The sequence below is a fragment of the Crotalus tigris genome, unplaced genomic scaffold (assembly GCF_016545835.1).
Source record: "Crotalus tigris isolate CLP2741 ecotype Arizona unplaced genomic scaffold, ASM1654583v1 scf7180000018168.854452, whole genome shotgun sequence".
In the NCBI taxonomy this organism is placed as follows: domain Eukaryota; kingdom Metazoa; phylum Chordata; class Lepidosauria; order Squamata; family Viperidae; genus Crotalus; species Crotalus tigris.
This window is the reverse complement of record NW_024096861.1, coordinates 728,428-742,719: the sequence shown is the minus strand read 5'-3', so window position 1 is coordinate 742,719 and position 14,292 is coordinate 728,428. Positions and strand designations below refer to the sequence as shown.

Genomic DNA, 14,292 nt, shown 5'->3' with positions numbered 1-14,292 from the left:
TGAACTGAACAATTCTAAATGCCCAACTGAAAGACATCAGGAAATGTAATGCAACACCACCATCTGCTGACTGTTACTGTGATATTAAGCCTTCTAAAAAAGGTTTTCTACATGTCTTTCCCAAGCATTTTCCAGCTTACAAAAGGCTGGTAAAATGGAGTACAGTAGTCCTCAACATACAACCATAAATGGAGCTTGCCCCATCATGATTGTATATCCTAACAATCATAAAACAGGTAGATCACTTTGGCTAGAGGGATTCTGGGAATTTAAGTCCACAGATCTCAAAGTTGCTGAGGTTAAGAAACACTGCCCTAAGCTAGCCATTTCTTCCCACCTTGGTTTCTCTGGGTCTATTTCCCTCAGTGGAGTCCCTAGGTTTGCACTTGCCTCTAGATGTATTCTGTGCAACTCACAACATTACACCTTTTGTATCTTCTCCAAATTAGGTTTTGTTCATTTCTCTCGCTTCTCCTAATTCCAGGTTTCTTGCAAGCTCCCCTTTTTCTGCTAAGAAGCCCCTTGTCTCTCCCTGTGATCAAATTACTTTACAATTTTCCCCATTTATTTTTACACTCATGAGTTCTTTCTTACATCCTGATAATTACAAACCCTGGGCCACAGCTTCCTAATATACAAGGTATTTCCTCTCCTCTAATATCAAACTTCTGCGGCTTGTACCATTTCCCCCACTCCTCCCAACAACCTGCTGGGCTTTACCATCAATAAATTAAAACTAATATTTCAGGAATCTGTGGGCAAGTGATCTACCATCTGGGCTTGGGATTCAGAATGGAGAACTCTAGGGGTCTATTTTCAACAAAGTTAAGAAAAGAATTTTTTTTAATTTGTATACTGCTCATTTATTCTCTCCATATATTTAAATTTTTCACTCACCTAACCCTAAGCAATCGGGATGAATAAAAATATTATAAAACAAATTAAAATTAGTCATAAACAGCAGCCAAGAAAACCATACTATAAAAATTCAAATTATGCTAAGTGAATGCCACCTACTGTTTGCTTACCACTAAACAGAGAAAACAAATTCAAGCAAAATGTCTTTGCAGAACTTTAGGAAAATATTCAAGTGTATTGTCTGGCAGATTGCCAGAGGAAAAGAGTTGTACTATCGCATAATTTCCAAGACATATATTCACATAAGCACTGGAAGTCTGTAGTTGCAGAAAACAAAGCCCAGCCATAGTGATTTGTTCCTCCAGGTTTGGAATTTTACCAGAAATGTGCATTTTTAATCATTTTCAGAATTTGAGCTGATTTGATACCACATCTGCATTACCTGAAATATATTGTATTTAGTGTCTTAATTTAAGAATGCTGAGGTCAAAGCTACATGTTATATAGAAAATCTTTTAACAAAGAAAACATCAAAAGTTCCAATAGCATAAGAATGATAAATGGTATAAGTTGGCCTTATATAACATATATGACAATTCTCTGGCAATGCAGATGACAACAAGTACAATGCAGTGCCTGATCCTGGAATGACATCCTCTTGGGAAGCTTGGATTTCCCTGAAAGCCTTTAGACATTATTAAAAATCTGGGGGTTTTCCGCAAGCTCTTCCAATATGCCCATTTGTTGTTTTGATTGTGCTATGTGCTTCCCCTGTTAGGTGGTGTTTTTTGAGGAGTGATGATCATTTTTAGGTATTGTACTGGTTTTAATTTTACAGGGTTTAATTTTAAGCAATGTCCCAATATCGCAGGGGTTGCCACAAAGAAGAGAGAGTCAATCTATTCTCCAGAGCACCTGAAGGCAGGACAAGAAGCAATGGATGGAAATTAATCAAGGAGAGAGCCAACCTAGAACTAAGGAGAAATTTCCTGACAGTTAGAACAATTAATCAGTGGAACAACCTGCCTCCAGAAGTTGTGAATGATGCAACAATGGAAGTTTTTAAGAAGAGACTGGACAACCATTTGTCTGACATGGTATAGGGTTTCCTGCCTGAGCAGGGCTCAGGCACTAGAAGACCCCAAGGTCCCTTCCAACATTATTGTTTTGTTTTGTTTTTTTGTTGTTGTTGTACACCACTGATAGTGGTCTGTAAGGGCTGTTGGGGGGGGAGTGTCTTCAACTCAGTGTTGACTCCTGGCATGGAGGGGAGGGGAACTTGGCATGCTGGGGAAATAGCCCTCAAATCCAATATCCCCTCCTCTTGCAAACTTCCATGCTGAGTTGATTTTCTGGGGAAGCCAGCAGAAAAGTTTCCAAATGGAAATCACATGATCATAGGGCACTTTGCAATGGGTTGTAAATACCAACAGGTTGTCAAGTGACTGAAATGCAGGCACATGACCAAGGCAGTGCAATGTTTTGTAATGGCTGGAAGTGTTTTACAGGTTGTAAAGCACCCATTCCAAGGCCGCTGTGACTGTTAACAATCCTTAAGGACTGGTCATAAGTCATGTACTATCTGTACTGTAACTTAATAGAAAATGATTCCCCAGCAGAGCATGAAGATAATCACCTCCTGCTGCTGCTAATTTTTGAATAGTGTCATTCAATTTTAGTCATGACTAATAAAGTTAGGATTCTCTGTCATTTGTTCATTTGACTTTTTCTTCAGTGTGTAATGGTGGGGAATGAGAAGTAATATCTCCAAGGAATACTGAGGACTACCAAAAGTTATCTCTTCCATTTGCTTTTGCAGCTTTCAACTGGAAAGCACTTAATTCATACTTAGCAAAAAAAAACTGAGGCTACCCTTATCATAGTTTCTTTTGCCATTTCTTCATTCATTTACGTTTACTGGGCAGCAGCCATTCCTGCAGAAGTTGAAAATAAATGGTACTGTATTTCTTTTGCCACCTTTTCACAGTGGGAGGGAGATAGAAAGATTTATTCAACATTTATTCAGCAAACACTCTTGAGTTCCCGGAAGAAGAAAAAATAGATGCTTGAATCGACAGGGAAAATGAGGCTGAAGTTCCCGTCAGGTCTCCCTGGGAAAATCCCAAGATATAAGGCTGCCATATCTAAGCTGCAAAAAACCGAATCAGAGGGAAGTAAAGAGTTTTCCTATCACTTTACTGCCACCTAGGGACCAGCTGATTTAGTGCATCGGAGATGGGTTATCCAGAAATGCAAATAAGGTTTCACGAAGGAAAGAATGTAAAGTAGCACCACCGATTCTGCCATTGAGGAAAGGAGAAAAAAACATAGTAACAGGGATGACTCTAACGCCTCCAACCGCCCGTTCTGTTGAAAGGCAAAGAGGAACATCGCATCAGCCGCCGGGTGGGCGGTGCTTGGCTTCCAGGGCAACCGGAGAGAAGTGAAGCGCATGCGCGCACCATCCACTTTCTCTCAACCGTCAGCGGCAGCAGCGGCTGGTCGCAGTCGCCATGTTGATGCTGGGCAGAGGGCTGGACGCCAGGTAACGGATCGCGGAGGGGCAAGAGAGGGCTTCTGGTCTGGGGCATCCTGCTCGGGTCCCACGCTCCCCGGCGCGGGGTGTGTGCTCGCCCTGGCATGGAGGGAAGCGTTGTCCGGGTAGGGCGAGAGCCGATCTGTCCCATTGAAGGAGAAGAGGGGGAGAAGAGAAGAAAAGGAGAAGACAGAAGAAAAGGCCTGTCGACCTAAAAGCATCCTTCCTCATCTTGATCAGAGCATATGGGAATGGTAGTCCAGCGCATGTTTTACAACAGGGATGGGAAACTATGGCCCTTTGATGACTTGGACTTCAACTCCACAAGTTGAAGCCAGCCACAAGTCATCAAAGGGCATAGTTCCCCACTCCCGGTCGGCATCCTCGCCCTGATCCTGAACGAAAAGGAGTGAGGCATTCGAGGCCCTCGGAAAGAGCGCTCGCTCCTCCTTTCCCAGTTCCCATGTACATCATAGGCTTGGCAGCACTTGGGGACTCGTCTTCTGGCCCGCACCGCTGAAAGAAGCGGCGACGTCCCCTCATTCGAGCTCACCCGGCTTCTCTTCCTGGGCACAAAAGGGGTTTGCAATCTCACAGACAGTCCAGATTAAAACAATAAACTAAACCAAACCGGGGCCTGCATAAAGACGTGAACCCCAAGTCTTAAATGCTTTGGGGAAGGCTAGGAAAATGTAGTATATAGTTCAAAAGCTTGCAGATAGGTACCACTTTGGTGGAAAGGTAAGGGTGTTCTGAGCACCTTTGGTGTATAGCCATGCTGCCACATGACTACGGAAGTTGTCTTTGGACAACACTGGTTCCCTTGGTCAAGAAACTGCTCTAGAGTCAGACATGACTGATAGAGAAACCTTTACTATTAGGTCTTCAATTTTTAGCAGAATTTGCACTGACCATGGGGCTGGATTAGGTGACTCCTTGACCTATTTACATCTGTATGTTGATGCAGAAGGACAATTTTTGCTAGCATATCAAACACCAAATCACAGGGGCTATTTTTATGACTATAGGTATTTTAGTATGAGAATTCAAACCAATGCAGCTTTTCATTTATTAGCTATTTACCCAGGTATACACCTCTGATTGCAACATTTACCTTAGTCAGAAAGTGGAGACCATCTTAACCTTGGTAGCAATAAATATTGTATTAAGTAAAAATAAATTCAATATTGTTGTACTTTGGTAATTTGGTCATTAGATGTTTAAAAACATCCTCTGTGAAACCTTATTTCCAAATTTTGTATGTATGTATGATCAAAAAATATGCAGGTTTTGAATTTAAACTAAGCTAGTCAACCTAATCTATTACAATCCACCAAAACTGCTTGTTTATATATCTCAGTTGGTATGGTAGTAGCAGTATATATTTGTATGTGATCCATACAGTAAACTGAAGGAAATTACACATTACATTGTTTAAAAATTTAATCATAACAATATTCAAGTTGAAATATAGCTTTGTACATGAATGAAATTATGATAATTCAATAATTATCATTGAATTATGCATTTCAGGAAGAATGCTCAAATATCGAAGTCTAAAGGTTGGCTTAATGAGGCTTCCAACTTTTCAGTTAGCTTTGTACCGAAGAAGAGGCAGGAATTGACTCTTCATTGCCTGTTTTACTTATTGTTTAAAAATAAAACTGTTGATGAAATTGAAAAAAAAGTTATACAATTTCAATAACTTGTTCTTTTTTTCTTTTTAATTTAGCATTTTTGTCTTTTTGTTGTTTTGTTTAGCTGCTGCTATTTATTTTCAGGGTTATGTTCTTTTTCCTGCTCTGTGTAGTTCAGTATAGTTTTTTATTTTATCACACACACACACACACACACACACACACACAGGTAGCCCTCAGCTTACTACCATGGAGCCTGCCCATTACACTTGCATATTCCAATGGTGATTAGTGAATCATGTCATTTAATGACCCCATTCCTACTCTCCCCAATGTAATCCTTAAATGAATGTATCAGTTGTTAAATGGAGCAACAGGTGCCTCCGGTGAGGGACGTCCTTGGACGCCTAGCACAGGTCTCCAAAGGCCTCCTCCACTTCCAAGACACCTGGTGCTCTATTCCCTGTCCTGCCCCTTCACCAGGTCTTGGCCAGCTCTCAGCCCGGCTATTCAGCCAGGCAAGGAAATCTAAAGCTGGTCCACGGAAGCAATCGGCCCATGCAGGTCACTTATAGCCTGTAAACTGATACCTACTTGCCATCCAGCCACCCGAGACTTGCAGGACTTAGCCTGCTCCCCACCCAGCTCCAGAGGCCAGGAGTACTCAGTTTATTTTTTTTTGTTTTATGCAGAGAAGCCTGTCCAATGCAATGCAATGCCCAGCTTTGCAGAAGCTACCAGCTTCATGGCAACCTTGTGCTATTCTAGCAAATAGTTTCTCGTGAGACTACAAACAGAACCGCATTAAAAATAGAGAGCCCCATAAGTCTCACAAGTACTACTCTGCTGACCAGCTTTAAACTTCCATGCCTGCTGAATAGCCAGGTTAGGAGCCAGGAGAATCCCAAGAAGGTCAGCAGAAGCAACACGCATACAGAGGGCAGTTGCCATCTGTAGGCCAAGGCTTACTTCCCATCCAGTCACCCAAGGTGATCATAAGTCAAGGTTTATGTACATAGGTTAGATTTTCTATTCAGATTTAATGGAAACTCAGGTCTAACAAATGCTGCTTCCCCAAGTAAAGTTTGCTGGTAATGTTGGATGTGCTTATAATTCTCAACACTGTCCTTTGTCTTTTTTTAAATAGGGATAACCAGACCAGACAAATACGGGAAGCTGTTTCAAATGTGGAAAAACATTTTGGTGAATTATGTCAAATATTTGCAGCATATGTACGAAAAACTGCCAGGCTACGAGACAAAGCAGACCTTTTAGTAAATGAGATACATGCTTATGCAGCTACAGAAACACCAAATTTAAAGTTTGGATTGAAAAATTTTGCAGATGAGTTTTCCAAGCTTCAGGATTATCGCCAAGCAGAGGTATAAATTTACATGCATACATTTTCTTATATGTCAGTACTCAAATTTTGAATATTTGCACGTTATGACCATGATAATAAATAAATTACAATTAGAGCCATTGAAATCTAATACTATACAGTTTAACTTACCCATAGATAATTTTGATAATTTCTGATATAGTCCCTGATTCATTCCAGAATAAATTTTCAGGGAGAATTAAAACCCTTTTTTCAGTATATTAAAAAGATATTAAGGGTTTGTGAGTTTAAGTTGCATTAAACTTTAAAAGATGACAATGGCAAATTAATGATTGTATTTTAAACTAAATAATGAGTATACCAATTAACACATCATTAGATTTCTTTATTGCAGAAAAAAGGGTTTTTCCCTCTGTTACTTCCTTGATTGTTTTCTATATTTCAGATTCACTGAAAATAATGGGAATTTATGCAATGAAAAATTCTAGAATGATTAATCATGACCTCTTTTTATAGGTAGAAAGACTTGAAGCTAAAGTTGTTGAACCTCTGAAATGTTATGGGACCATCATAAAACTTAAAAGAGTATGTGACAGACTTTGTTTCCCTTTTTCATGTTTTAAGGTACTTCTCTAAGAACCTGGTGTTTCTAAGTCTTTTTTAATTCAAGTAATCAAATCCTAAAACCTATAAAAGGCCATGTAATTAAAATTCTGCATGTTTGGATATTCAAAACTGGCAATATCCAGGAAAACTTGGAAATTCAAAAGCATATATTTACTCAAATTCATTTAATAAGCATGTATATATAATCATAATTTCATTTGTTCATCCAAACCTACATATAAATATACTGAATATTAAATCAACTATTAACCAAACAGTACCTTCCAGTTCAGAAACAATAGGCCTGGGCATTTTATGGCCCATGGTCCATATCTGTCCTTTTTGTTGTCCCTGTCTGGCCATCAGCCACAGGGAAGCAAGGCCCTGGTGTCAGTGGGCAGTGGCCCTCCATAAGAGTCCCAGTTTCTCCTGTGGCCCCTTGGGAAAATTGCTCACCCCTGCTCCAGATATCAGTAGTGAAGATCCAATTATGATAAATGGCTGTTTTCCTCATATGTTGCCCAAGACATTGGAAAACAGGATGCTGGGAAAAAAAGCCTTACCTAATAGTTCATTCTACAGCAATTCTTGAAAAATGGGAAAAATACTTTATCTAAAAGCACAACCTTTGTTGTATAATTTAATCGACAATCTTAAGTAAGTTGAATTGCTTTTGAATTCCACAAAAATGTAAATAATTAGAAACCTCTTTTTTAAAAATATAGTTTTTGACATGCCTACAATCTGTTTGTAGGAAGATCTTAAAGCAACTTTAACAGCAAAGAACAGAGAAGCAAAACAGTTATCTCAACTGGAGAGGACCCGTCAACGAAATCCATCTGATCGGCATATTATTGTATCCTTTGCACACATTTATTTAAAACTTTATATGCAATAGTTAAACTCTTGAAAAGATTGATACATGTAAAAAAATCAAATGCAATTTCTTTTACATTGTTTTCCTAAAATATCTTAGTTCAGAGGTCTCCAACCTTTCCGGGCTCGAGGACCGGAGGGAAGGAGTAGCTTCAAAATTGGTGTGCACATGTGCACACGGAACCAAGCACACTGGCGTGGCATTAGCAGTTCCATTTGCGCATGTGGCATGCGCTGTGTGCATGCACAAATGGCCACGCTTCCCCCACAGTGGATAGCGGCCCATTCATGCATGTGCGAATGGGCCATGCAAATCACCCGGGCTAGCAGCGCATGCACAAACAGACTGCAGACACCCACACCGTGCTAGGATCCCCATTCCCACCCGCGTGCATGTGCAAATGGGGCTGCAGGCGTGAGGGGGGGAAATATGCGCCCACGCATGTGCGCGCACCGGGCAGCCATTTCTGCTGCCCAAGACCCCATAGGACCATAGGTTGGGGACCCCTGCCTTAGTTGACAAGTAGTTATATTGATTATTCAGCAATTAAAAGTAATTACCTGCTTATAGAATTCTTTTTCTTTACTCCCTAATTTTTTATAGTTTCAAGATTTACTAAAAATTGAAAGCCATCAATTATTTCTGTCTGATAAACTAGAAGCTTGATGAGTTGTTATACAGAAAGGATTCTTTAAATATCAGAAATACTGCTGTAGTATTTTCTGTAACTTAGAACATTTTCCTTTACTGTTAACACCTTCAGTCACAGGTGAGTCTTCCATCTAAAATGATAGCATAAATTCTATTGACAATTATGCTTTTTCATCTTTATAATTGTTCCACCAATAAGAAAAATAAGTTACATATACCTACAGATAACTAAGATCAGAAATAAGAGTAGAAGTAGATTTTCATTAAAGATCTCTTATTTTGGAAGGCAAAAAAAGGAATTTGGCACCATGCTTTCTAACTAATATACTGTATTAAAATTCATAAATTAGCTAGCTAAATTGATTTTTTTAATTAAAATTAATGAATAGTATTGGCATAAAACATTGCATAGCTAATATAAATTAGGTAAGAGATCCAAACTGCTGTATATCTTCATATTACACAATAAAATTTAGTCACATTTAAAGAAATATAATCATTGAAGTCCTAACGTAATATTTGTAAATAAAACTGATCAGAATGACCAAGGTTAGGAGTAAACGGCTCATGGTATCAGTTTCAGTAGCTTGTTCACCATATGGGCACAATCTAGATTTAAATAGAATGTTCTTATAGTATTTTAACTTTTATTTTTTATTGTTTTATTTCTTAAGAATATAGTAGTATAAATAAAAAAACAACTAAACATGAAATAAATTGAAAATACTAAGAAAACTATTACTCCCAAGATTAAAAACTATACCAACAAATCAGCTTAAATTCCATAAAATCTTTGAATTAAGTCTTAAGAATGAAAGAATAGTTATGCTTTATCAGCACATCTATTGCAAATAATGTTTCCAGCAAATATTTCTAAGTTACATGTGAGAAAAATAAAAGCATTTTCCCCTCTATATCTTAGAAATCTTTAGAAACATTTTCCCAAGGATCCTAAAACTACAGCAGTCTCTTGGGAAAATTGTGAGTCCCACTTCCAGTAAGGATTTATGGTTAATAGGTACTTTCAATGTCCAGAAAATATTTTAAAAGGTGTTTTAAAAAGACTGTTCCTAAATCTGTTTGACTTTGTAATTATTTCTCCAATAGAGCATACTTAATTTGATTAAGGAATCAAACTTTTCCAATTGTGAGGGTGGAGGTTCATTTTCCAAGCATGTGGGTTGGTTTCCAAACTTTTTGTTTACAGACTTATCCTACACCCAAGCTATAGATATTGGCACTTTTCCAATTATGCTAATTATGAATATGTGCAACAATATATTGGTGTAGTTCCACTAGGTAGAAGTTTTCCAAACTGTGGGAAAATGAATGTTAATTTACTTAGAGTATCCTATCTAGGACTATAGATCCAGCAATATGCTTTCTCAAGCAGTTTATCTAATTTTTAAATGGAACATTGGAAAACATCTGTTGTAGGAAAAAAATACTTTATTTTTAAGGCTGAAAGTGAATTACAGAGAGCCTCTCTGGATGCAACTAGAACGAGTCGGCAGTTGGAAGAAACAATTGACAATTTTGAAAAACAAAAGATAAAAGATATTAAGGTAGGTATGTAATTCTGGATCAATGCAATACAGATAGTGGGGTTAGAAGACTATTTCTGAAATGGGAACAAACACAATCTTGACACAAACCTCTCCACACATTTAAAGAACTTGTAAATAAGTGAGCCAAGTTTGTTAGCCTCCATGTGAGGACCCTAGAAAACATATAATTCCTGGTTTTATTTTTAAAGTTGTCATGTTCAAGTTTAGTGACAATTCAAATTAAGTTCGCTAAACAATTCAAACTGGCAGTTTTTAAATATTCATAGCATATGTCAGAGACACAGTTTAGCCCCAACAAAGTGCTGCTTGTTAAAATATCTCATTTACAGTGAAGAACAACACTGCTCAGATTTATTACTGAATTTGATCATACTAGAATTACAGTATTCTAGTGCAATTAGTATTTGAATAGATTAATATTAAAATGTATTAATTCTAAGGAGCAGGCAATTCCCTTAGTAAATAAATGAAACAGGAACTCTGTATTTAATACTGAAACAAATACTAGGATGAGTGGGAAAAAAATAATGCTCGGATGATCCACAAGAAAGTGTAGAAGAACTTTTCCCAGTTGAATAAGTTGTGGCTGCACTGGTCTCTTCGAGGCAGATATTAAATCAGCCTGTACAAAAGGCACCAATTATACAAAGACTGTTACAAACAATAAATTGAACATTCTTTTTTTCCCCCAAGCATAGTGAAGTTTTCTAGTTTTCATAGTGATGGCTCATTTATTGCCACAACTGTCATAAAGCAAAAGATAAATATATATGTAATATTGTACTCTTTATTTTTAGAACATACTTTCAGAATTCATTACAATTGAAATGTTATTTCATGGAAAAGCCATAGAAATTTATACTGCTGCATTCCAAAATATACAAAATATTGATGAGAATGAAGATTTAGAGGTAAGAGACCAAATGCGTCTTTGGTAAAGGTGTAGTCAATTGATTTTGTAGAATATTAGTTTTAAAGGCTAGCTGTTCAAAAATAATGTTTAAATATTTTATTGGATAATTGAAGATATTTAAAAATGTATATGCTTCTATTCAACATAAACAAAAACCTCAGTTAAGGAATAATTATAGTCTGTATATATTTTAAAGCAGATAAATAGGTTGAATAAGCAACAGAAAGGTTTCCCATTCTTGCTCATTCCATAAGTAGAGATGCAATTTATTTGAGTGTTTCCTATCTTATCAAAGTAGATTTGATGATAGGAAGCAGTGGGTAAGAGGAAGATTTATACTTAACTCTGTCTTCCTAATTTCAACTTTTTAAAAGTGTAATGTGCCTCCCGAAATTGTCTGATAAGGAATGTGTTGAAATTTTTGCTGGTTTAAGTGTTAGCACTTCAGCTGCTAGCAGTTCAAAATGGCTTTCTTTGTGACATGGAAGGCAAATAAATAAGCCTTTTTAACCTGATTTGCAGAAATTCTTCCGCATCTAGAAGTTGAGATATAACAATAAACTAGGCATAGGTAACATAAATTCAGCCAAAACTTTTTAAATTGCTTTTGATAATTTAAAACCGAATGACTTTCAAAAAATAGATTTCTAGCTTTTCTCTTCAGTACTTAAGAGATAAAGGAAACTTCAATTATACAAGCTCTCCTGCTTGGCCTACACATATTAATTAATATCTAGATTTTGGACTGACGTTCATGTCTGGTAACATTTATACTTTCAGAAAAGATGAAGTGGTGTTATTATTCAGCTTGCTCTCTTTGCAGCTATTTACAGTACATCCTAGAAACCTTATTACTTTGATTTACATCAGTCTGTTTAGATTAAAATGCGGTCTACTGGAGTATTCCAAGAAATTATGCATTGAAGTGATGTTTATATCACTTAAATCAGTATAGTACTAATAGTGTGCCTCAGAATTGCTGCATGCATTCCAAATCTCACTATCAACATTTAAGTTTTATTAACAGGTATTTCGGAGTTCACTTTATCCACCAGAACATCAAACCCGTTTGGATATTGTTCGTGCAAATTCCAAATCTCCCCTTCAGAGAACTGGTTCTTCCAGAACTTGTACTGGAATAGTCCAGGTAAAAAAAGATCTTGAATATTTTTCTTACTAAATGCTATAAATGTTTTAATATAGCCTTTCCAAATAATCTATTATCTCTAACCAGAAATCTATTGGATATCAAATTGTTCGAATGTCCAATTTACTTGCCACTTCAGTGAATAATTAAAAATGAATTTGCTGCAGGCCACTTTAGCTGACGATGTTCAGCAGGTCAGCGGTTCAAATCTCACCGGCTCAAGGTTGACTCAGCCTTCCATCCTTCCGGGGTAGGTAAAATGAGGACCCAGATTGTTGGGGGCAATGTAAATATATATATACATTGCTTACTGGTGTACACCGCTTAGAGAGTGCTTGCACTTAAAGCGGTATATAAGTCTCATAAATAAATAAATAAACCTTTTATTTCTAAAAGCGAATACGCACACTGAGATGTGTAAATCATTTATGAAATGATATTACACATACTCAGATATGTAAATTATTTGTGAAAACCTTAGAGGTAATAGTGGAATTTGTTTTAAGGGGCTTTTTTAGTACCATTTTCAAATATTGAGGTTAGCATTTGTAATGCAGCTCCATGTAAAATACATATATATGTTTTGGGCTAAAAGCAATCTGTTAAATTTAAAAATGTGCGTGCCAATTTATTTTTGCATCTTATCTGTATTTGTTCATTTTGGAAAACCTGGCTGAAAATACTTCCATTTGTAAGCCATTAAACATATAATTCAGAAAGATAGCTGATATGTAGCCAACAATGAATCCTTAACATACAAAAAATACTGTACAAACATGTTTTTCTTTTTCCAATGAGTGCTTTTTTCAGTTTTATTCTTTGGTGACAGATTGCTAGGAATCGCCTTAAGGAAGAGGAGGCAGATGAAGAGGAGGAAGAGGAAGAGGAAGAATTAGAAACCACTAAGGAGGAAAGATAGCTTTTGCCACAACAAAATATTCCTCAAATTAAAAATGCTAATTGTATTTACATTTCATGTTAAGACATCATAAGGACAGCCATTAAAATTATAACAAAGATACATTATTTGACCACCTTATGATCTCTTAATTGTATAACATGTACAAAAAGTTGCTAAAATGGAGATATTCTTTAAAAGGTGGTGTCAATTTTGACAATTACTGTAAGGAATTCACCAAGTTTGTTTCTTTGCTTTTCAAAACAGACATTCCCATTATTAACAAGGGGAATGAGGTATATGTTCATATTTATTAAATATAAGTAGCCATCCCCCAGTAACAAAGTGAATTACATAAATTTCTTTGATGTATCATGGAATCTATCCGCTGTCAAAACATCTAAATTTGCTTTGGCCTTTACACAATGCTATAATTCTAAACAAGTACCTGTAGTTCTTGACTTACAACTACAATTGAACCCCAAAATTCTGTTGCTAAACAAGACAATTTTTATTTTATTCATTTTATTATTTTTCCACAGTTAAGTGAATCGGCAGTTGTTAAGTGAAACATCCAGTCATTAAGCGAATCAGGCTTCCTCCATTGACTTGCTTGTTGGGAGCTGGCTGGCAAAGTTATAAATGATGATCACATGACCCTGGGTCAGTGAAGCTGTCATAAATACATGCCACTTGCCAAGTGCCCAAATTTTGATCACATGTCCATCAGGATGTTGCAAAACTAAAGTCATAAGTCACTTTTTTCAGTGCCATTATAATGAACAAACAAACAGCTGTAAGTTGAGAACAACTTAAAAAGATCTTGATCATTAATCATTTCCAGCCTTATCTTCCAGTATGCCATATAACTGGAGAGTTGTCAGTGAAGCCTGAATGTAATTTTCTCTGCTCATCCTTAGCCAGATTCTTCCCCAAAATCTAGTTTTTGGTGTTTAACTGAATAATGATATTTGATTTGCAACAGAAGCAGTGTGAGTCAGTATTAAAAGTTTACCTTTCAGCATTTTATGGTGTAGCTTTAAGCTTGTAGTCAAAATTCATACATGACTTTAGAAGAAAAATGGGATTTAAATTTTCTTCTCATTTCATAATTAGAAGTAGTGCATTATGTATTAGCAGTATTCTAACATCCATTCTATTTAATTGCAGGTTATCACATATTTTAAAAATAAAAAATGCATTTTCACATTTAGTTATATCTGTCTTAGTGATTCTTAAACTGAAGCCCATAGCACAGT

The 14,292-nt window shown here is 36.7% G+C and overlaps 2 protein-coding genes across 9 annotated transcripts in view; one reads left to right on the top strand and one right to left on the bottom strand.

Moving 5' to 3' along the window:
- RBM12B (RNA binding motif protein 12B) overlaps positions 1–14,292 on the bottom strand; it is a 51,754-nt gene that overhangs the window by 29,091 nt on the left and 8,371 nt on the right. The gene's annotated exons all lie outside the window — the stretch shown is intronic.
- Positions 3,082–14,246, top strand: CIBAR1 (CBY1 interacting BAR domain containing 1). Of its 5 annotated transcripts, none has more exons than XR_005557334.1 (9): positions 3,141–3,403; positions 6,179–6,413; positions 6,890–6,997; positions 7,734–7,835; positions 8,620–8,625; positions 9,968–10,072; positions 10,873–10,986; positions 12,004–12,135; positions 12,965–12,996. XR_005557334.1 is itself a non-coding variant. In XM_039348700.1 (9 exons), the coding sequence occupies exons 1-9, from the start codon at positions 3,372–3,374 to the stop codon at positions 13,052–13,054; spliced, it is 912 nt and encodes a 303-aa protein (XP_039204634.1). In that variant the 5' UTR covers positions 3,217–3,371; the 3' UTR covers positions 13,055–14,246. The 5 variants fall into 5 exon arrangements, 4 of the variants coding, with proteins under 4 accessions (XP_039204636.1, XP_039204637.1, XP_039204634.1 ...); XM_039348700.1 differs by having other exon boundaries at positions 3,217–3,403; positions 12,016–12,135; positions 12,965–14,246; XM_039348701.1 differs by having other exon boundaries at positions 3,236–3,403; positions 6,890–6,958; positions 12,016–12,135; positions 12,965–14,246.

Excerpts from the sequence above, each read along its gene's own strand:
- CIBAR1 (XM_039348700.1), top strand. The coding sequence starts at position 3,372 with ATGTTGATGCTGGGCAGAGGGCTGGACGCCAG. Across the intron at positions 6,998-7,733 it reads TCCCTTTTTCATGTTTTAAG|GAAGATCTTAAAGCAACTTT; the intron begins GTACTTCTCTAA and ends ATCTGTTTGTAG. Across the intron at positions 10,987-12,015 it reads ATGAGAATGAAGATTTAGAG|GTATTTCGGAGTTCACTTTA; the intron begins GTAAGAGACCAA and ends TTTTATTAACAG.